The sequence below is a fragment of the Syngnathus leptorhynchus genome, chromosome 12 (genome assembly GCF_054491065.1).
Source record: "Syngnathus leptorhynchus isolate UIUO chromosome 12, UIUO_Slep, whole genome shotgun sequence".
Taxonomy (NCBI): Eukaryota; Metazoa; Chordata; class Actinopteri; order Syngnathiformes; family Syngnathidae; genus Syngnathus; species Syngnathus leptorhynchus.
Window position 1 is genome coordinate 1,162,470 of NC_141206.1, and position 23,401 is coordinate 1,185,870.

General features: G+C 43.8%; 1 protein-coding gene across 1 annotated transcript in view; it reads right to left on the minus strand.

Moving 5' to 3' along the window:
* Window positions 1-23,401, minus strand: part of slc12a2 (solute carrier family 12 member 2) — a 92,867-nt gene that overhangs the window by 20,499 nt on the left and 48,967 nt on the right. The window contains exons 14-21 of the mRNA XM_085927027.1: window positions 19,786-19,941; window positions 18,033-18,132; window positions 17,566-17,677; window positions 17,201-17,341; window positions 12,209-12,315; window positions 11,916-11,995; window positions 4,741-4,884; window positions 3,067-3,114 (exon numbers count right to left, since the gene is read on the minus strand). Of these exons, the coding sequence (XP_085783153.1) occupies window positions 3,067-3,114; window positions 4,741-4,884; window positions 11,916-11,995; window positions 12,209-12,315; window positions 17,201-17,341; window positions 17,566-17,677; window positions 18,033-18,132; window positions 19,786-19,941 (888 nt within the window). The remainder of the gene's footprint in view (window positions 1-3,066; window positions 3,115-4,740; window positions 4,885-11,915; window positions 11,996-12,208; window positions 12,316-17,200; window positions 17,342-17,565; window positions 17,678-18,032; window positions 18,133-19,785; window positions 19,942-23,401) is intronic.

The following is a 23,401-nucleotide window of genomic DNA, read 5'->3' on the forward strand; positions in this document are numbered from 1 at the left end:
TTCCCCCTAAAAGTATAGAGTAGATTCTTGTAAAGATACAAACTATTCTCAAAGAATACTAGCTCTTAAAAGAGCTCCTAAGCTGAGTTATGTTTAAAGCAGGTGATGGGACATTTTATTATCTTGGGAGTTTTCTAAGCAAAGGACAAAGAACAGAAGAGGCAGGAGGGGTATTCTCCAAAAATGGCATAAGTGCATTCATGAAATGAGCAATTTTACCCTCATTGAGTTAAAATGTTGCAAGTGCAAAGTATGTATGGCAGTCAGTATTACCAAAACGATTGACTATCACTCTGTTTGTAGAATAGTACATAAGCAAATCGTTACGACTGTCAATATGTTTGTAGGTTACTAAATAAAATACAGCTCACTATTCATTTAACAGATATTTTCTTTTATGTGAGATATTTTTTCAAATACATTGACTCCACAAGAATAAATTCTTTGGTTAAGTTTATCAATTTGAAGTTTCATACTTTGGCCATGATCACCAAAAGTGTATTTCTGAAATTTGATTGCAGTATTTGAAAGAAATATCATTACTAGGATCAAAAATATTTATTCACTTATCTATTCATTTTTCTCTTCATTTCTTTTGTACTGAGTGAAATTAGGATACACATTCTATACCAATTTGTGGTGGTAGTTCACCACCAAGTTGTATGCCAACTGCCAAGTAAAAACCAATAGAAGAACCAAACACAGCTTTTGAAATGATGAGTCATACCTAGCAACGGGTGTCAATAAGACCTCCTAAAAAAATAGGGGTTTCTCTCCATTCCTTGCTCAGAGTTGTCTGAGAATGTTTTTAAAACACTCCCGAGCTAAGACTCATTGCTAGGATTTTTTAGGTTGAGTTAAGAGCACTTTGGTGATTTTCAGAATCTTTAGAAACATGGGCCCTGATATTACATCAATCCTGAGAAAATACAAACAACAACAGAAAAAAGCTTTCCAGCTTTGAAGCACCCTTGGCTAGTCAAGTTGGTTAGACACCTGACAGACAATGTGGCAACTGCAGAGAAGAGCTATTTGGAGGAAAAAAATGTTGGCACAGAGAATTGGGTTAGGTTTTAGGCACTAGAACACACAGCACAGTTGAGCAAATAATCTTGAACTTGAATAGCAGGAAAAGAAAAAAATATAGTATCTAAACAACAAACAATTGTGACAGACAGCAGAGAGCCCGACCATCACACATACAGTCTACACCTCACACTTCGGCACCCAAGAATATTTTATTTATTTTTACTATTGGCGGGCCAGTCTGGTACCTATTTATCCTATTGACTGTACTATGATACCTTGACTTATTAGTGCACTCAAAAACGTAACCTTAATCAATGTACTTGCAACTGTTTACTGGACATTAAAGTGTACCTTTGGTCATTAGCCATATTAACATTTTTCTATTCTATTCTTAATCAAATCCCTGACGTTAATTTTTTTTAAAAAAGCAACTCATGTAGGAAATAAATGGCTTTTAGTAAGTGTGACATGGAAATATGGGAGCATCCATGTTGCTTAGTTTGTGGCCCGGTAGTTTGGATCCAGCAGCTGCATGACGTCAGCAAGTTGTTAGCATCTTGGCTGGCTCCAATCTCGTCCCCAGCGTTGGTGCAGTGCCAACAATTTTTGTCCATAAACAGAGGAAAACTGATGCGAAAAGGCAGCAGCATCATGAAAAGTGATCCCAGAGACAAAACATTGCCGTTCTGAGACAGGAATGTATCTGTGATAAGCAGTTTTGTCCCCAATTTTGATAAATTACTGCGCAATTATTGTGGTTTGTTTACATTGGTTTCCTATCATGGCGGGCAAGCGCATTTTGCCAGGGAAGTCAGTTTCCTGTTAAGTGATTTTAGTAATGGCTATGATCAATTGGTCTTTTAATTTAATGTTTGGAAGCTGATTTGTATAATACAGGGATGAGAATGGCAAATGTGAAAAAGCACGGAAAAGTAGCTTACACTGTTGCGGCGGGCGGGTGAATGCCCGCGAGAGTCGCCGAAGTTAACATTGCCCGGCCAGCTAGCCGGCCGCTCCCCCATATATATATATTTTTTAAATTCTCAACGAATTTACACGATTCACGAAAATACTTTTGATGGAAAAAAACACGGAGATCCATGGAAAATTCTCATCCCTGTATACTAGAATACTTGTCCCTGCCTCGAGCTCGCTAGGCAGCCGGATAGCTTTGCCAGGGCGAAGGGGTGGAGTGGGGCGCACAACCTTTTCTATCGAACATCTAATCGTTGTATTCATTTATTCCTACATCATTACTCACATTACCCTTAAATTTCAACATAATCGATTTCTTATAAAGGTAGTCTATAGGCCTGATTGGGGCGCCCCAAAACGGATTCAACTCTGTGACATCAAATCTGGGGCGCCATTTTTCTTCCCCAGGCAGCAAAAGTGTCAGTCAAACAGCAATGTTTCAGGCTATATATCTCTTGTCCCTAAGAGGTGTTGTGTTATTTCTTTTTTCATATTGTAGATTTACTTTATACTAAATCAGTGCCTACGTTCTACAGTTTGACCAAAGGTACCCTTTAAGAACAGTCAAACACAAATATGAGAACATTCGGAAACAGATATCTTAGTGGCCAAAACTTCACAGGAGCACAGAGAGTCGCCCACTCGGCCTCACCCCATTTAAAGGCAGAGATTAATCTTAAGCGTTGGGACTCCCGTTTTACAGTAATTATTTCTTTTTTGGTATAGTTTCTTTTTCATAATACAGTTATTTAACTTTGTGTAAAATATCCATCCATCCATTTTTTGAATGTAACAAAAAATGTGGTGGGAGCTGGAATAGAGTTTCAATTAATTTAAAAATGTATCTGATATGAGTCAATAGAATTACGCTTTTTATCACGGAACACATTTACCTTGTAAGTCAAGGTACCACTGTTGTATGTTAACTAATGGATTTAAAAAGGTAGTTTAAGGAAAGGTTTTGTTAGTACAAAGGATGAACAAGAGAAGAAAAGTGTAGAGAAGAAAGTGTTATGCTGCGAAAGAAAGACATAAGGCCACTTATTTAAGTGGATATCCTGCCTTTTTTCAACAGGGGCTGGAATGTAGCTTTGCCATCATCTTCATCATCTGGGAAATATAAGACAAAAGGAGAGAAAAACTCAATTTACAATTGCAATTTGATTCCCATAAGAGTTCTTGTGGCTGAAGACCCAAATTTTCTCAGCGATGTCAATAAAGAAAAAAAAACACTTAAATTGTGTAAAAATTAGGGAAATAAGTAATAAATAAAAAACAAAATTACAGTGTCCTTTTATGTAAAATGTCATGTATTATTCAGATCAGTCATTTGGAAGATGTGTGAATCAAACATTGAGTCTAATCTTGAAAAAACTCTTGTATAAACCACTTTTTTATGACTGACAGGGATTTATGCGCTACCTTACTACCTTACCTACAACCTCATAACGGTTGACCAAAAATCCCTCAATCTGAGTCAGAAAAACACAAACAATAAACTTCAACAGGATACTGACTAGAAAGCTATGAATAAACAAGTACAATGCTAATTGCTGCAAATTCATACCTAAGAACATGTGTAAAAATGACCGACAACACGTTTAATCATTCATGTTCCACAAGAGCTGTCTCACGGATGGATGGATGAATGGATGATGATGATTTAATGATCCCCATGGGGAAATTCAGTTGCCAGCAGTATAAATTAATGAATAAATATATAAACAGATAGATAATATAAACATCAAACATGACAAAAACGACAGACGACAGTGTTAAGAAACACGGAAATTTTAAGACCTGGTGATCAATCTCACTTCTATGAAGGGCTGCAACAAATGATTACTTTAATAATCGTCTAATCTGTTGATTACTAAGTAAATCGGATAGGAGAAAAAAATGTTTTAATCACCACCACTTTACTCAAAAACAGAACATTATTTCAAATGACTAGTTCAGAAAAAAATTATAATTCAGTTAAAACCAGTACAGTAAAACCAAACATTTTATTTTGACTGCACATCAAGATCATCAGTCTGCTATCCTGGAGGACCACATAAATTGGAGAATATTTCCGGTTTAGAAAAAAATATTTCAGTTATTTGGAGAACTTTTAAATAAAAATGGTATCCAAACAATTACTCAATAATCCAAAATAATTAGACCACTTTGACAATCGATTAAACGCTGCACCTCTGCTTAAACATCCATCCATCCATCCATCCATCCATCCATCCATCCATCCATCCATCCATCCATCCATCCATCCATCCATCTTGGGCGTGCTGGAGCCTATCCCAGCAGTCATCGGGCAGTAGGCGGGGGACATCCTGAACTGGTTGCCAGCCAATCACAGGACACACAGAGACGAACAACCAGTCGCACTCGCACTCACACCTAGGGAAAATTTGGAGTGCTCAATCGGCCTACCAAGCATGTTTTTGGGATGTGGGAGGAAACCGGAGTGCCCGCGAAAAACCCACGCGGGCCCGGGGAGAACATGCAAACTCCACACAGGGAGCGGCGGAGGTGGAATCGAACCCACACCCTCCTAACTGTGAGGAGGGTCATGCTAACCAGTGCGCCACCTAGCCGCCCTACCTTTGCTTAAACATATGAAATAAATTCTAATAGAAAACTATTTCCATCAAGACATCATCACTCTCCTGCAAAAGTAAACATCCATCATGAAATAAGTATGAACAAGTGTCGTCACATTCCTATGGATTCTCTTACCTTTTTGTAAACCTGGACTGTTTTGGACACTTGTAGCTTTGGAAGACGGCTTGGATGAATCCCCATCAGAATCTTTGCTGGTGTCAATGGACACAATCACATCTTTCATCCCGCAGGACTTCTCTTGAGACGATAGCAAATCATCTGTAAGAAACGAGTTAAATTAAAATAGAATTCATTGAAACTTCCTTTAAAAAGAAAATGAGTGTGAACAAGCAGAGTGACTGAATAGAAGATGGCAGCGAGAAATGTCAGCATCCTGTATGTTGATGCGCGACCCATGTAATATGATAAGAGATTACACTGATCCCTCGTTTTGCACAGGAGATGCATTCCAGGACCACCTACGAAAAACAAAAATCCGCGAAGTAAAAATGGTATAAGCATTATACCCATTGAATTCTTTTGTTCAGACAAGGGTCGTAGGTCTTAAAGACAAAGCCTGAACCCATCATGTTTCAAGGCTGCCACCATCATACCTGTGCCGAAGAAAACTGCTCCATCCTGCTTCAATGACTACTGCCCCGTGGCAATGACACCCATCATCATGAAGTGCTTTGAGCGGCTTGTCATGACTCACATCCGATCCATTCTCCCCCCCCACCCTTGACCCCTTCCAGTTTGCGTACCGAGCCAAACGGTCCTCTGAGGATGCAATCTGCTCTGACCTTCACTCAGCCCTCACACACCTGGAAAAAAGAGACTCGTATGTGAGATTGCTGTTTGTGGACTTCAGTTCTGCATTCAACACCATTGTATCACAGCGGCTCATTTGCAAACTCGACGAACTGGGACTCAGTACCTACCTCTGCAACTGGCTACTGGACTTCCTCTGTCAGAGGCCTCAAGTAGTGCACGTTGGCGACAATATCTCAAGCAGCATCACGCTGAGCACGGGGGCCCCTCAAGGCTGCGTGCTCAGTCCGCTGCTCTTCACCCTGCTGACGCATGACTGTACTGCGACCTACAGCAACAACCGCGTGCTAAAATTTGCTGACAACACGACTCTTGTGGGTCTCATCACCAAGGGCGACGAGACTCAAGACAGGTCAGAGGTCGACCTTCTGGCCACATGGTGCAGGGACAACCTCCTGCTGAACGTCAGCAAGACCAAGGAGATTGTTGTTGACTTCCGGAAGGGTCACACCCACACCTGCCACTGACCATCGACGGTGCTGTGGTGGAGAGAGTGAGCAGCACCAGATTCCTGGGGGTGCACATCAGTGAAGACCTCTCCTGGACCACCAACACTGCATCACTGACGAAGAAAGCTCAGCGCCGCCTGTACTTCCTGTGGAAACTCAGGCGAGCAAGTGCTCCACCAGCCATCATGACCACATTCTACCGTGGCACCATTGAGAGCGTCTTCTCCAGTATCGCTGTGTGGGGTGGTAGCTTCACTGAATACAACATGAAGCCCCTGCAGCGCATAGTGAACACAGCTGGTAGGATTATTGGTGCTTGACTCCCCTCCCTGAAGGATATTTACACCTCCCATCTCACCCACAAGGCGACCATAATTGTGTGTGATGCGAGTCACCTCGCTCACACTTTGTTTGATCTACTGCCCTCTGGGAAGAGGTACAGAAGCCTGTGCTCCCGCACCACCAGACTCACCAACAGCTTCATACTCCAGGCTGTTAGGATCCTGAACTCTCTCCCCCCTCGGCTGCATAACGTCCTGATTTTTTGGGCTACATTGGCTGTCTTGCTCTACTCCTTTACTTTTGCGCTATATTCTGACTGTCTGCTGTATGCAAAAAGGTTTACTTGCTCCATTTTTGGTCCTCTTATTTATTTATTATTTGTTCATTGCTCTTATTTATTCATTGTATGTGCCTTCTTGTTTGTGTTTACGTGAATGTTTTGTTTGTCCGTGGACCATATCATATATACACTATATATATATATATATATATATATATATATATATATATATATATATATAGTGTATATATTTATGTATGTGTGTGTAATATGTCTTGTCCCTGTGGGATAGTAGGAAACAAAATTTTGATCTCTTTGTGTGTCTTGACATGTGAAGAAATTGACAATAAAGTAGACTTTGCAAACATTTTTGACAGTTTCGGGAGCAACTTCCGCTTTCAAAACTGTCAGAAATGTTTGCTCAGGTAAGACCTATAACCCTTGTCTGAACAAAAGAATACAATGGCTATCATCAATGACGACATAATGAACACAATTCAACTGGTATAAACATTACTGTATTTTTCGGACAAAAAGTCGCTCCGGAATACACGTCGCATTAGCCATAAAATGCACAATAAAGTGAAAAAAAAAATATATATATATAAGTCGCACCAGAGTATAAGTCGCATTTTGGGGGAAATGTATTCGACAAAAATCCAACACCAAGAACAAATATGAACGCGCAACAACAGGCTAAATGATACTGTATGCTAACGTGACATAAACACAAACGAAGAGCTGAGAACGGGCCGAACATAACATTGACAGTTATCCAAATAACTATAACATAAGTACCCACCCTTCTTGGAGTCCCTGGAGGAAGTGCTGGAGAGCGCTCCTTCTGGGGACTCCATCATTCTACTGGGTGACTTCAATGCTCACGTGGGCAATGACAGTGAGACCTGGAAGGGCGTGATTGGGAGGAACGCCCCCCACCCCGACCTGAACCCGAGCGGTGTTCTATTGTTGGACTTCTGTGCTCGACATGGATTTTCTATAATGAACATGTTTTTATATTTAACTGTGTATGCTATTTTATCTCTGTACGGCGACCTAGAGTGCCTTGAAAGGCGCCTTACAAATAAAATTCATTATTATATCATTAAAGATTTGTTCTTTAACGATATCATGACAATAGCCTAACATTAGCTTACCTGTAACATGTTACTTTCTAAACCCACATGCTTGTAAAAGTAAAAACGTAACTTTGTGTTTTCCTTAATCTTCCTAGCGCCGCGACCTCCATAGCTGAAAATATCTTGACAGAGAATACACAAAACCTTCCACGGGACATCTACTTTACGGACGAACTGTGTTCTAAGTTGTATGATGATGCTGCTCTTGAGCCATGCCCATCTGAAGCAGTTCTTGATCCCGGATTGTCAATAATGAACGCCATGTTCAAACATAACGGTGTCCATGTGTGCACTTGGCACCAGGACACCCTAGGCCGCGGTTCAATGATCGACTTTGTAGTCGTGTCATCGGATTTGCGGCCGCATGTTTTAGACACCCGGGTGAAGAGAGGGGCGGAGCTGTCAACTGATCACCACCTGGTGGTGGGTTGACTCCGATGGTGGGGGAAGATGCCGGTCCGACCTGGCAGACCCAAACGCTGTGTGAGGGTCTGCTGGGAACGTCTAGCAGAATCCCCTGTCAGGAAGAGCTTCAACTCCCATCTCCGACAGAGCTTTTCCCACATCCTGTGGGAGGCACGGGACATTGAGTCAGAGTGGACCATGTCCCGCGCCTCCATTGTTGAGGCAGCCGACCAAAGCTGTAGCCGTAAGGTGGTGGCAACCCCCGAACCTGCTGGCTGACACCGGCGGTAACGGATGCCGTCAAGCTGAAGAAGGAATCCTATAGGGCCTTTTTGGCCTGCGGGACTCCGGAGGCAGCTGACAGGTACCGGATGGCCAAGCGGAACGCGGCTTCGGCGGTTGATGAGGCAAAAACTCGGGCGTGGGAGGAGTTTGGCGAGGCCATGGAGAATGACTTCCGGACGCCTTCGAGGAAATTCTGGTGCACCATCCGGCGTCTCAGGAGGGGGAAGCAGTGCACAGTCAACACTGTTTACAGTGTAGGTGGCGTGCTGCTGACCTCGACTCGGGACGTCGTGAGTCGGTGGGGAGAATACTTTGAAGACCTCCTCAATTCCACCGACACGCCTTTCATTGTGGAAGCAGGGCCTGGAGACTCTGAGGCGGACTCTCCAATCTCTGGGGTCAAAGTCACTGAGGTAGTTATAAAAGGGCCCCGGGGGTGGATGAGATCCGCTCGAAGTTCTTAAAGGCTCTGGATTTTGTGGGGCTTTCATGGCTGACACGCCTCTACAGCATTGCCTGGACATTGGGGACGGTGCCTCTGGATTGGCAGACTGGGGTGGTGGTTCCCCTCTTTAAGAAGGGGGACCGGAGGGTGTGTTCCAATTACAGGGCAATCACACTCCTCAGCCTCCCTGATCAGGTCTATTCAGGGGTGCTGGAGAGGAGGGTCCATCGGGAGGTTGAACCCCGGATTCAGGAGGAGCAGTGTGGCTTTCGTCCTGGCCGTGGAACAGTGGACCAGCTCTACAACCTCGGCAGGATCCTCGAGGGTGCATGGGAGTTTGCCCAACCAGTCCACATGTGTTTTGTGGACTTGGAGAAGGCGTTCAACTGTGTCCTTCGGGAGGTTCTGTGGAGGGTGCTTTGGGAGTATGGGGTGCCGAGCCTGATAAGGGCGGTTCGGTCCCTGTATCACCGATGCCAGAATTTGCATTTCCGGCAGTAAGATGGATTTGTTCCCAATGAGGGTTGGACTTCGCCAAGGCTGCCCTTTGTCACCGATTCTGTTCATAATTTTTATGGACAGAATTTCTAGGCGCAGCCTAGGCGTTGAGGGGGTCCGGTTTGGGGACCTCAGCATCGTGTCTCTGCTTTTTGCAGATGACATGGTGCTGTTGGCTTCTTCAGGCCGTGATCTCTAGCTCTCACTGGAGCGGTTCGCAGCCGAGTTTGAAGCGGTTGGGATGAGGGTCAGCACCTCCAAATCCGAGTCAATGGTCATCGGTCGGAAAAGGGTGGAATGCCCTATCTGGATCGGGGATGAGATCCTGCCCTAAGTGAAAGACTTCAAGTATCTTGGGGTCTTGTTCACGAGTTAATCCAGGATGGAGCGCGAGATCGACAGGAGGATCGGTGCAGCGACGGCAGTAATGCGGACTCTGTACCGGTCTGTCGTGATGAAGAGAGAGCTGAGCCAAAAGGCAAAGCTCTTGATTTACCGGTCAATCTATGCTCCTACCCCCACCTATGGTCACGAGCTATGGGTCGTGACCGAAAGAACGAGATCCAGGATACAAGCAGCCAAAATGAGTTTCCTCCGCAGGGTGTTGGGGCTCTCCCTTAGAGATAAGGTGAGAAGCTCGGTCATTTGGGAGAGACTCAGAGTAGAGCCGCTGCTCCTCCACATTGAGTGGCTCGGGCATCTCATCAGGATGCTTCCTGGACGCCTCCCTGGAGAGGTGTTCCGGGCATGTCCCACCAGTAGGAGACCCCGGGGACGACCCAGGACACGCTGGAAAGACTGTCTCTCAGCTGGCCTGGGAACGCCTTGGGATCCCCCGGGATGAGCTGGATGAAGTGGCTGGAGAGAGGGAAGTCTGGGAGTCCCTCCTAAAGCTACTGCACCCACGACCCGACCCCGGATGAGCGGAAGAAGATGGATGGATAAACAACACCTTTATCAAACCATCTGTGTCATTCCAAATCATTAAATCCATCGATCGTCCTTTATGTCAACAATGCCGGGTGTGCGCCGCGCACGTCGGTTGCAGTTCAAATTATTCCACAGGCCCATATAAAGATATATAAATTATATATCAAATAACTATTATATAAGCAACAATATTATCAAACCATCTGTGTCACTCCAAATCATTAAACCCATCGATCGTTCTTTATGTAAACAATGCTGGGTGTGTGCCACGCCGCTGACGTCAGTTGCAGTTCAAATTATTCCGTAGGCCCATATAACGATATATAAATCATATATCAAAACTATTATATTAGCAACAATATTATCAAACCATCTTTGTCACTCCAAATCATTAAATCCCTCGATCGTCCTTTATGTCAACATAAATTTATGTGTGCGCCGCGCCGCTGACGTCGGACTCGTCGCAGTTGCAGTTCAAATTATTCCGCAGGCCCATATAATTACAAACAACAATTTTATCAAACAATCTCTGTCACTCCAAGTCATTAAATCCCGTGATTGAATCCTTTGTCCTTTAAGTAAACACCGCCGCATGTGCGCCGCTGATGTCAGTTGCAGTTCAAATTACAGTAATCCCTTGCTACATCGCGGTCCGTTTATCGCGGTTTCACTACATCGCGGATTTTTGAATTTTTAAAATTTGTGAATATATACTTCCTGAGTATAAGTGCCCCCCCCCCCACCAAAAACTATGAAAAAAAACGCGACTTATAGTTCGGAAAATACGATATTTAGAAATTTAAACACCACGTTTTCAAGCGAGCACCCTGGATTTTTTTGCAACTAGCTAAACCACACACCCCAAAAATGACAGCACATTGTTTACCAGGTCTAAAGAGGTCTATTACACAATTTCAGGGATGAGAACGGCAAATGCGAAAAACCACTGGCATGCCCCCATTGCGGGCTGCAGGGGCCACAGGCCCCCATTCAGGGCCGCAGGGGAAACGCCCCGGAGGGGGCCCAGGGGGCAAAGCTCCTGGATTTTGGCAGTTGGAAACCCCAAAACCATTAATTTCATCACTCAATTTCAACAGTTTTGTTAAAAAAATATTCCTGCTTGGTGGGCTACCAAGGTGAATATAAAACATCAAAATAGCACAATCAATTCTGGAGTTTTTCCTTTTAATGAAAACTATAGATTTTTGCAACATATATCTACAACCACATGTCTTGTCATCAAACAGGGATGAGAATGGCAAATGTGAAAAAACACTGAAAAGTTGCCGGGGGTCTAGGGGGGGCGGGCGATGATATATACTATATCCCTAGATCTATCTAACTAAATAACTGGTCTACAAGTGATGAAAACCCAATCGCAAATTCACATTGTGGCGGTGTAAAAACACTTAGTTCTCCTCGTAAATTGAGTTAACAAATGGAAATGTGACGAAAGTAGTGCCAAAATGCTGCCGAAAATAAGGTGGATGTTGTCGCATCACTGCTGCCAGTTAGTTAGGTTTACACAGGCAAGCCGATTTCCGTAAGATGCTGTCGCGGCGGGCGGGCGAATGCTCGCGAGTCGCCGAGGCTAATGTTGCTCGGCCGCTTCCCCCCTATATAAACAACATGTTGTCAACGGATTTACACGATTCACAATAATGATACTTTCGATGGAAAAAAAGACGGACATCCTCGGATCTGCGGAAAATTCTCATCTCTGCAATTTGTACCATGAAGAAAAACAGTTTGATACAATCTCATACCTTGTCCATGGATATGCGACACATCCAATCCTTCTTTTAATCTCAAAATAACAGCACCATACTGAAAGTCAAAGGCATCACTGAGAGGAAGAACACAAAACAAAACAAGTTATCAAATCATAGATCTCAAATCGATTACGAGAGCCTCGTAAATATGAGAAGTATGAATGTAACTTTTAAGAAAGAAAACTTTTGTTGAAGGATACATTGAGATAACACTCAAACATATTTTAGCCTGCATGGCTGAGGGATTATTAGGTAATTATATGAAGATTAAAATGGTTAAAACTTACTGAATCATACTGATGTATGTCTCCACATTCATCATGTCACCGTCTCTCCAATCATTTTTGAAACCAAGCACAAGAGTGTTGGGTTTTAGACGGCCTAAACCTGCAGCCTTAAGGAGAAATAAAGATCTAGTTTAATCAACAATAGTAGCATCTTGCCATTTCAGTACACAAGATTCATCCTTGGAGTGTTGCCTTTTTCAATAAATATTTAAAAATACTGTCGTTAAATCTCCCCTAGACTGAATCTGTTGCTATTTTAAGAATAATTATAGATTTGGTTTCAGAGTTTTAGAGTCAATACAACCCTCGAAAGCAGAGGTCACCAACTACACTGCTCAAAAAAATTAAAGGAACAGTTTTTTATCAGGGTATGGCATGAATTCATTTAGACTTTTCTGATAAGGTTTTGGTCAGGCACGTGCCAGAGGGGGTTGTTAATCACTTTCAGCTGCATTGGTGTTGATGGAATTAACAACAGGTACACTAGAGGGACAACGATGAGATGGTCCCCAAAACAGGACTGGTTTTGCAGGTGGAGGCCATTTCAAGCTCCTCCCTCTTGGTCTTTTTTACCTAATTTTCCACAAGTGTTGGCTTTAGCAAGAATCATTATCACGACTGGAAGCATGAGGCGATTTCTTAACCCTCCTGAAGTTGCGCAGATTGTCCAACTCCTCCAGGATGACACATCCATGCGTGCTGTTGCAAGAAGATTTGATGCGTCTCCGGTCATGCTGAATGATGTTGCAGGCAGCATAGCGCTCTCCTTGGCTTCTCCAGACCCTTTCACCTCTATCACAGATGCTCAAGGTAAACCTGCTCTCATCTGTGAAAAGCACAGGGCGCCAGTGGCGGACTTGCTAATTCTGGTGTTCTATGGCAAATGCCAATCGAGCTCCACGGTGCTGAGTAGTGAGCATAGGGCACACTACAAGACATAGTGCCCTTAGACCACCCTCATGAAGTCTGTTTCTGACTGTTTGGGCAAAAACATTGACACACGCAGCCTGCTGAAGGTCATTCTGTAGGGCTCGGGCAGTGCTCAACCTCTTCCTCCTTGCACAAAGCAGCGGATATCGGTCCTGCTGATGGGATGAGGACAGTCTACGGCCCTGTGCAGCTCTCCTAGAGTAACTGCCTGTCTCCTGGAATCTCCTCCATGCTCTGGAGATTGTACTGGGAGATGCAGCTGAAAGTAATTAACAACCCCCTCTGCCACGTGCCTGACCAAAACCTTATCAGAAAAGTGTAATTGAATTCATGCCATACCCTGATAAAAAAAACTGTTCCTTTAATTTTTTTGAGCAGTGTATTTTCCTTTATCACACATTATCCACATTTCCATCCATATTGTTAGACAAATTATCAATTAACTTCATGTGGTTTAATTTGTATGTATATATGATGATTTGTTAATGGTGTACAGTCTTGGATTATTTACTGGACCAAATATCAGTTCTAATGTTTATTTTCAAAAAGAGCAACCTCATTGATACACATAAATAAAAGGTAATCTCCCATCACAGAGTCAAAATTTTAACATTATCGCCCAAAGTATATAAGTTAGAGCCTTATCACAAGTTAACTTTACCAGCAAGGCATTTTTTATCCATCCATCCATCCATCCATCCATCCATCCATCCATCCATCCATCTTCCGCTTATCCGGGGTTGGGTCGCGGGGGCAGCAGCTTTAGGAGGGACTCCCAGACCTCCCTCTCCCCAGCCACTTCATCCAGCTCATCCCGGGGATCCCAAGGCGTTCCCAGGCCAGCCGAGAGACATAGTCTCTCCAGCGCATCCTGGGTCGTCCTCGGGGTCTCCTACCGGTGGGACATGCCCGGAACACATCCCCAGGGAGGCGTCCAGGAGGCATCCTGATGAGATGCCCGAGCCACCTCATCTGGCTCCTCTCAATGTGGAAGAGCAGCGGCTGTACTCCGAGTCTCTCCCGGATGACTGAGCTCCTCACCCAATCTCTAAGGGAGAGCCCGGACACCCTGCGGAGGAAACTCATTTCGGGAGCTTGTATCCTGGATCTCGTTCTTTCAGTCACGACCCATAGCTCGTGACCATAGGTGAGGGTAGGGTAGCATAGATCGATCGGTAAATCGAGAGCTTTGCCTTTTGGCTCAGCTATCTCTTCACCACGACGGACCGGTACAGAGTCCGCATTACTGCCGACGCTGCACCGATCCGCCTGTCGATCTCGCGTTCCATCCTTCCCTCAATTGTGAACAAGACCCCAAGATACTTGAACTCTTCCACTTGGGGCAGGATCTCATCCCCGATCCGGAGAGGGCATTCCACCCTTTTCCGACCAAGGACCGTGGACTCGGATTTGGAGGTGCTGACCCTCATCCCGACCGCAAACCGCTCCAGTGAGAGCTAGAGATCACGGCCTGAAGAAGCCAACAGCACCACGTCATCTGCAAAAAGCAGAGACGCGATGCTGAGGTCCCCAAACCGGACCCCCCCAACACCTTGGCTGCGCCTAGAAATTCTGTCCATAAAAATTATGAACAGAATCGGTGACAAAGGGCAGCCTTGGCGGAGTCCAACCCTCACTGGGAACGAATCCGACTTACTGCCGGAAATGCGGACCAAACTCTGGCATCGGTGATACAGGGACCAAACCGCCCTTATCAGTTGGCTCGGCACCTCATACTCCCGAAGCACCCTCCACAGGACCTCCCGAGGGACACGGTCAAACGCCTTCTCCAAGTCCACAAAACACATGTGGAATGGTTGGGCAAACTCCCATGCACCCTCGAGGATCCTGCCGAGGGTGTAGAGCTGGTCCACTGTTCCATGGCCAGGATGAAAGTCACACTGCTCCTCCTGAATCCTGGGTTCAACCTCCCGATGGACCCTCCTCTCCAGCACCCCTGAATAGACCTGATCAGGGAGGCTGAGGAGTGTGATTCCCCTGTAATTGGAACACACCCTCCGGTCCCCCTTCTTAAAAAGGGGAACCACCACCCCAGTCTGCCAATCCAGAGGCACCGTCCCCGATGTCCAGGCAATGCTGTAGAGGCGTGTCAGCCATGAAAGCCCCACAACATCCAGAGCCTTTAAGAACTCCGAGCGGATCTCATCCACCCCCGGGGCCCTTTTTTAACTACCTCAGTGACTTTGACCCCAGAGATTGGAGAGTCCGCCTCAGAGTCTCCAGGCCCTGCTTCCACAATGAAAGGCATGTCGGTGGAATTGAGGAGGTCTTCGAAGTATTCTCCCCACCGACTCACGACGTCCCGAGTCGAGGTCAGCAGCACGCCACCTACACTGTAAACAGTGTTGACTGTGCACTGCTTCCCCCTCCTGAGACGCCGGATGGTGCACCAGAATTTCCTCAAAGGCGTCCGGAAGTCATTCTCCATGGCCTCGCCAAACTCCTCCCACGCCCGGGTTTTTGCAACCACCGAAGCCGCGTTCCGCTTGGCCATCCGGTACCTGTCAGCTGCCTCCGGAGTACCGCAGGCCAAAACGGCCCAATAGGACTTCTTCAGCTTGACGGCATCCCTTACCGCCAATGTCCGCCAGCAGGTTCGGGGATTGCCGCCACGACAGGCACCAACGACCTTACGGCCAGTCGGCTGCCTCAACAATGGAGGCGCGGAACATGGTCCACTCGGATTCAATGTCCCCCGCCTCCCCCGGGACGTGGGAAAAGCTCTGCCGGAGGAAGGAGTTGAAGCTCTTCCTGACAGGGGATTCTGCCAGACATTCCCAGCAGACCCTCACAGAGCGTTTGGGTCAGCCAGGTCGGACCGGCATCTTCCCCCACCATCGGAGCCAACCCACCACCAGGTGGTGATCAGTTGACAGCTCCGCCCCTCTCTTCACCCGAGTGTCCAAAACATGCGGCTGCAAATCCGATGACACGACTACAAAGTCGATCATCGAACCGCAGCCTAGGGTGTCCTGGTGTCAAGTGCACAGAGCACCCACCTGACTTCACCCTTACGCTTGAACATGGTGTTCATTATAGAAAATCTGTGTCGAGCACAGAAGTCCAACAATAGAACACCGCATAGACACAAACAACAGTCAGGACCCGTCCCCTCACCCGAAGGTGGAGGGAAGCTACCCTCTCGTTCACGGGGGTGAACCCCAATGTACAGGCGCCTAGCCGGGGGGCAATAAGTATGTCCACACCTGCTCGACGCCTCTCACCGTGGGCAACTCCAGAGTGGAAGAGAGTCCAGCCCGTCTCGAGAGGGCTTGTACCAGAGCCCAAACTATGTGTGGAGGCAAGTCCGACGATGTCTAGTCGGAACTTTTCTGCCTCACACACCAGCTCGGGCTCCTTTCCAGCCAGAGAGGTGACATTCCATATCCCTAGAGCCAGCCTCTGCAGCCGGGGATCGGAACGGCAAGGTTCTCCCCGCCTTTGGCCGCCGCCCAGCTCACTTTGCACTCGACCCCTTTGGCCCCTCCTATGGGTGGTGAGCCCATGGGAAGGTGGACCCACGTTTTCTGGCCCCTCACCTAGGACCCTTTTGCCATGGGTGACCCTACCAGGGGCATGAAGCCCCAGACAACATGGCTCCTAGGATCATCATTTTCTATTAAATTGTCAAAATCATTATTAAATAAATAAATTTGATAAAAAAATAAATAAAACAAACTTAAACTTGAGTAAATCAAGACTCAACATAGACAGTAATATTGTAAAGAAACATTACTTTTAAATGCAAGTAACTAGTAATATGTTACATTTTGGAAGTAAATTGTCCAACACTGGGTTAAACATGTATCCAGCATGCCCATAATCAATATAAGCTAAAAATATTAATGAAATATTAGTAAATTTGAAATACTCATATTACAGAAAGAAACATATCTTACGAAGAGATGCTATTATAAGCATTAACCTTTGATAAAACTTTCAGACTTAGTTAACTGTTGTAAATACACATTTGTAAAAATAAAACTCACTTTGCCACAAACTTGTTTGTTGCTAGGTAATTTAATTGGCATGTCTTCCTACCTGGAGGAGGTACTGACTTCCCTGCCTCATGTCTTCTGCGAACACTGGTGTGTAGAAAGCCTTTGTTTCATTCTTGAGCAGCCAGCGCTGATACCGAGACTGGTCTGTTGCCAGATCTTTAAAGTTTGGCCTTCTATAACCCTGTGAGGTGGCAAAGACAAATACTAAATAACAATAATACTACTTATACGAAATACTTAGTGATTGACTGTGTGTAATGCTAACATAATCTGAAACATTCTGAAATGCATTTTCAAATCTTTTTTTTTTAAGTGTACCGATTAATGTTGTAAATGCGTCACAAATATACCATTAGGTACTAGTATGTGTAGGAAATTTAATCCCATAAGGAATTATTTGCTCACCGTTCGAATATGACCACAGATCATCAAACCCACATTCTTAGTAAAGCTGTGGACCAAGTCCAAAAGAGCTGGACGGGAGTTAGGGTAACCAGTCATCACCAGACACTGGGGTCTACATACAAAAATAAGCAAAAATGTACATCATTGCTCCCCACCATTATACTGTGGTCAAGCCTTGGAGTGGGACATGAGGGGTGGTGGATGAGTGGGGGTGGGTATCTAAAGTAGATTAGCACAATCAAAGCAAATATGTTAATCTCTTTAGGATTATATAAATAGGTGATGAGAGGACATGAGAATGAACCCTGAAGCCACACTAATCATTCTGCCTTTCATAGTGCTTATTAGATCTCATCTGAACTGGGAATGGTAGAATGACCATTCAGCTTCAGATGTTAACCCTAACCATATAACAGAGATGATCCAATCCAATGATCCGTTAATGCGCGCTTACTTATCTTTTATACCTGAAATTCTTAATGTGGTCTTCTACTCCACTGAGGTGTAAAGTGTGGGTGAGAGCCTGATGGTAGGTCAAAGCCTGGGTCGATGAGCCCCAGTTCACATCTGGACGGGAGAGAACATGCATGCAGAAACGCGCATTGGAGTTAGGAAGTGTGTTTGTGGGTCACCCCGCTGAGCCACAGGCAATCTGTCCCATGTGGCGTGATGGGCAATAAGAAAGCCTTGTATGTATGTGTAGCTGCATGTCAAACTGTGTACACACAGGTGTGGTCCAAGTTGTTAGGCCAGCATTGCATTTGTAGAGGTTGCAAGGGCACTGCAGAGTGACTGTCCAGTATTGTGTCAGGACTTGCAATTCTTTTTGGTGATCGGTATCAGTAAAGATCAAGGCCATAACGCTCATCATAACATTTTGCTACATCAGGATTTTGAATAGCAGCGGTAGAGTCATTATAATGATCCATTATTCAAACAGCTTATCCTTACGAGGGTTGTGGGCGTGCTGGAGTCTATTTCAGCTGACTTCGGGAAGTAGGGAGGGTACACCCACATTTTCACCATCATTATTAGTGCAACAGAATGAATTGTCTACTGTATAAATGTGAGCAACATGTAACATTAGTAACTTGTTAGCAGATTGAGCCATTCATATGGCATATATATATATATATATATATATATATATATATATATATATATATATATATATATATATAATATTATAAATATTTTTATATAAATTATAAATTATTGGTATAAAATTATAATTATAAAATTATAAAAAACAATTATAAATATATATTATAAATAAATGAATAAATGACTTGTTAAGACTTTCAGGTGAAGTCAGAGTGGGAGACTTTCACTCACTCTGCTGGCAGACTAAAACAGAATGAGACTGATTTGAGTACCACTCCTCCAAGTGGGGCACAGTACGAGGAAGTGAACCAATCGGAATTGCTTAGATTTCTGCATAAATTGATCATAAACTGTGATTTGATTTTAATTTATATCATAAAATAAACACTCCCCGTACTGATACAATTCAAACAATTACAGTATATATTTTCATATTGTTGTTTTGAGCTTAGCAAAATCTCTCACCAGTCACACGACAGGGAGGAGGGAAAAGTACCAGTAGGTGAACCCTTGGCTTTAATAACTCAGTCATCCCGGGAATCTTGCTAAACTATTTTGTAATGAATGGTCCAAAACTCATCCTGATCGTGTTTGATCTAGTATATCTAAAGGAAATATTTGGTTGAAGTTATTGCTGTCAAAATGACGGTGAATCAGTTATTAAATGGAAAAAAAAAAAAATCACTGACATTTTCCTCCATGTCCTGTGAATGTTTTTGCTATAAAAAATATGACAACTATTGGTTTATGATGACAGGGGCACGGTGGAGCGCTAGTTAGCGTGTTGCCTCATAGTTCAAAAGTGCAGGGTTAGATTCCGTCTCTGGCCTTCCTGTGTAGAGTTTGCATGTTCTCCCCATGGGTTTCCACCGGGTTGTCGGCTTTCCTCCCACATCCCAAATACATGAATGGTAGGGTAATTGGGCATTCTAGATTGACCTTAGGTGAGTGTGAAAGCTTTTTTGTCTATGTGTACCCCATGATTGGCTGGCAACCAGTTCTGGGTGTCCCTTGCCTACTCAGCTGGGAAAGGCTTCGGTACGCCTGCGACCCTCTTGAGGAAAAGCGATTCAGATCATGGATGGATTTTAAGAAAATATAAGATGACATACTTACCAGGCTTTTTATAGCTGACATAAATATAGAGTCCCAGAACAATGACGTTGGTGAAGAGAGCAGCCCACCAGTTGATGACAAACATTACCACGCAGCACAGTACAGCTCCCGCAAGCGAAACCCACATGTTGTAGTATTTGAAGCTGGGACGCCACCCTGTGATATCAATGCCACAAAGTCACAATTCAGAACAAAGACAGTAAACAAAATGCTAAAATATTACTGGTACATCTGCATGTAAATCTCTGCAAAACTCTTGTGTTAAAATGATTAAACGAATTATTAGAAGTCAAACTTGAGTAGGTTTGTCAAATACACCACCAAGAAAAAGGACTAGACTCATTTTCAACAAATAGGAATTCAAAATAAGAAACGTTTTTTCTTTTCTTTAATGAATTATGACCATGAACTATAAACAAGTTACAAAGAGCATGGAGAGAGAGTATCTAGATGTTGTATGTACTTGGGTTAAAGAATGAAGGGTATCAGTCTGTTATACATGAGCTCAGAAAGTTACACCTGCTATTTAAGACCATAATTACGCACTCAGCCGAGGGGTAGCACAAAAATTGAAGAAATTGACTTTTAGTGATGGGACACAGTGATGCTGCGTTGTTATAGAATGACTAAGGCTACAACCACAACACATAAAGGGTACATTGACCATGTCACTTCATTCACTACAGTATTATGTAACAATCCCCTAAGTGATTTTGGCAATGACGAGGCTAAGATTTTACATAAAAATAGTTTTTGGAAAAGTGGTAAAATCTTGTAAGGCAGTAAAGGTTGGTCTATTTTCTCAATATTTCTCAATATTACCCTCAGATTGAGCCATGTACCATTTATGTGCTGGTAAAAACATAATCTGCTCGGTAGAATTAAATGCAAGACAGGGAATCTGTACCTGGAGCACAGCTAGAGCTCTGGGGTTAAAGGAGAAAAAGAGCATATAATTCAATATATACAATGAAATATCAATTATCTTGGGCGTAAGATGCGTGAAGTTAAGATGTTTTAAAACAAACTATTACAAAATGTTATTTGCCAAGATTTCATCATCCTTGTGCTCCGGTTGGTGGCTAACTGATTTCTTCCTAATTTCTGAATGCAACTGTTAACTATCTGGCTTAGACTGAATGACTCAATGGGCCCCATTTGAAAAATGTTTAAAGTTTCTGAACTGAACTTTCTTCAAAAGTGTTGTTCAATAATTCAGAGTGCACCACAATCAGAGTGCTGGTATGCGCTGTTGGTGCTCTAAACAGGTCATGGTGCATCAGCGAGTCAGGCAGTACAGATAGAAACAGTTCAAGCGCAAGCTTCTGCAGAGCACATTGTGAGTATGGATGGGTGTGTGAATGGCTGAATGTGAGGCTCTGTAAAGTGCATTGAGCACCATATAGTGTAGATAAAAACACTACATTAGTTGACTCCATTTGAGGTTTACCTTTCTTACACAGCTAAATACATAAATAAATAAATAATTAAAAGAATCCATGAAACAGCAAGGCTGAATTGCAATATAGCAACAGAAAAATGTGTGTGTGCGCGTGCGTGTGTGTATATATATATATATGAAATCCCCCCCGCTACATTTCCGTGTATACACACACACACACACACACACACACACACACTTAGTCCACTTTTTGGAACAAATACACACTATTGTTTTGCATAATTTCATTTTTTTTTTCAGTGTTAATATCAAATAACTTCACTGGCTTCCCATAAAACAGCACATAAACTAGAAAATTCTCATTCATACATTTAAGGCCATCCATAACCTCGCCCCTCCATACCTGTCTGACCTCCTCCACATTAACATTCCCACCAGGTCTCTAAGCTCTGCATCTACTATTACCCTCACTGTCCCCCCATTCCGTCTGTCCACTATGGGGGCTAGAGCCTTCACTTGCTCTGCCCGTCGCCTCTGGAACTCTCTCTCCCCTGACATTAGAAACATTGACTCCATTCTTCAGTTCGCATTCCACCTAAAAACCCACCTCTTTAAGCAGGCATATACAAACCAGATTCAGTTGGAGTTGGGAAATTGTGTAAAATGTAAATAAAAACAAAATACAATGATTTCAAAATCCCTTTCAACCTATATTCAATTGAATACACTACAAAGACAACATATTCAATGCTCAAACACAAACTTTATTTTATTTTTCAAATAATAATTAACTTAGAATTTCATGGCTGCTACACGTGCAGTAGAAGTTGGGAAAGGGCATGTTTACCACTTCGTTACATCACTTTTCCTTTTAATAACACTCAATAAATGTTTTGGAAGAGAGGAGACTAATTCTCTTAGCTTCTCATGTGGAATTCTTTCCCATTCTTGCTTGATGAACCGCTTCAGTTGTTCAACAGTCTGGGGTCTTCCCTGTCATATTTTACGCTTCATAATCTGCCACACATTTTCAATGGGAGACAGGTCTGGACTGCAAGCGGGCCAGGGGAGAACCTGGACTCTTTTACTTCGAAGCCACGCTGTTGTAACACGTGCAGAATGTGGCTTGGCATTATCTTGCTGAAATAAGCAGCGGCGTCCATGAAAAAGACGTCGCTTGGATGGCAGCATATGTTGCTCCAAAATCTGTATGTACTTTTCAGCATTTATGTTGCCTTCACAGAAGTGTTAGTCACCCATGCCATGGGAACTAATGCACCCCCATACCATCACAGACGCTGGCTTTTGAACTTTGCGTTGATAACAGTCCGGATGGTCCACTTCCTCTTTGGTCCGGAGGACACGACGTCCAGTGTTTCCAAAAACTATTTGAAAAGTGGACTCATCAGACCACAAAACACTTTTCCATTGTGCATCAGTCCATTTTACATGAGCTCGGGCCCAGAGAACCCGGCGGCGTTTCTGGATGTTGTTTATAAACGGCTTTTGCTTTGCATGGTAGAGATTTAACCCGCACTTACTGATGTAGAGACGAACTGTATTTACTGACAGTGGTTTTCTGAAGTTTTCCTGAGCCCATTTGGTAATATCCTTTACACGCTCATGTCGGTTTGTGTGCCGTCTGAGGGACCGAAGGTCACGGTCAATCAGTCTTGGTTTCCGGCCGTGGCACTTACGTGCAGTGATTTCACCAGATTCTCTGAACCTTTTGATGATATTATGGAGCGTAGATGTTGAAATTCTAAATTCCTTGCAACTTTGCTTTGAGAAATGTTGTTCTTAAACTGTTCAACTATTTTCTCACGCAGTTGTGGACAAAGTGGTGAACCTCACCCCATCCTTGCTTATGAATGACTGAACATGTTTGGGGAGGCTCCTTTTAAACCCAATCATGGTACCCACCTGTTCCCAATTAGCCTGATCACATGTGGGATGTTCCAAATAGGTGTTTGATTAGCTTTTCTAAGCTTTCTCAGTATTTTTTGCCACCTTTCCGAACTTCTACTGGACGTGTTGCAGCAATGAAATTATAAGTTAATTATAATTTGGCAAAAACAATTACCGTAATTTCCGGACTATAAAGCACACCTAAAAACCTAAAATTTTCTCAAAAGCCGACAGTGCGCCTTATAGTCCGGTGCGCCATATATATGGATTAATTTATGAATTTGTTGATTCATAATGGTTATACAC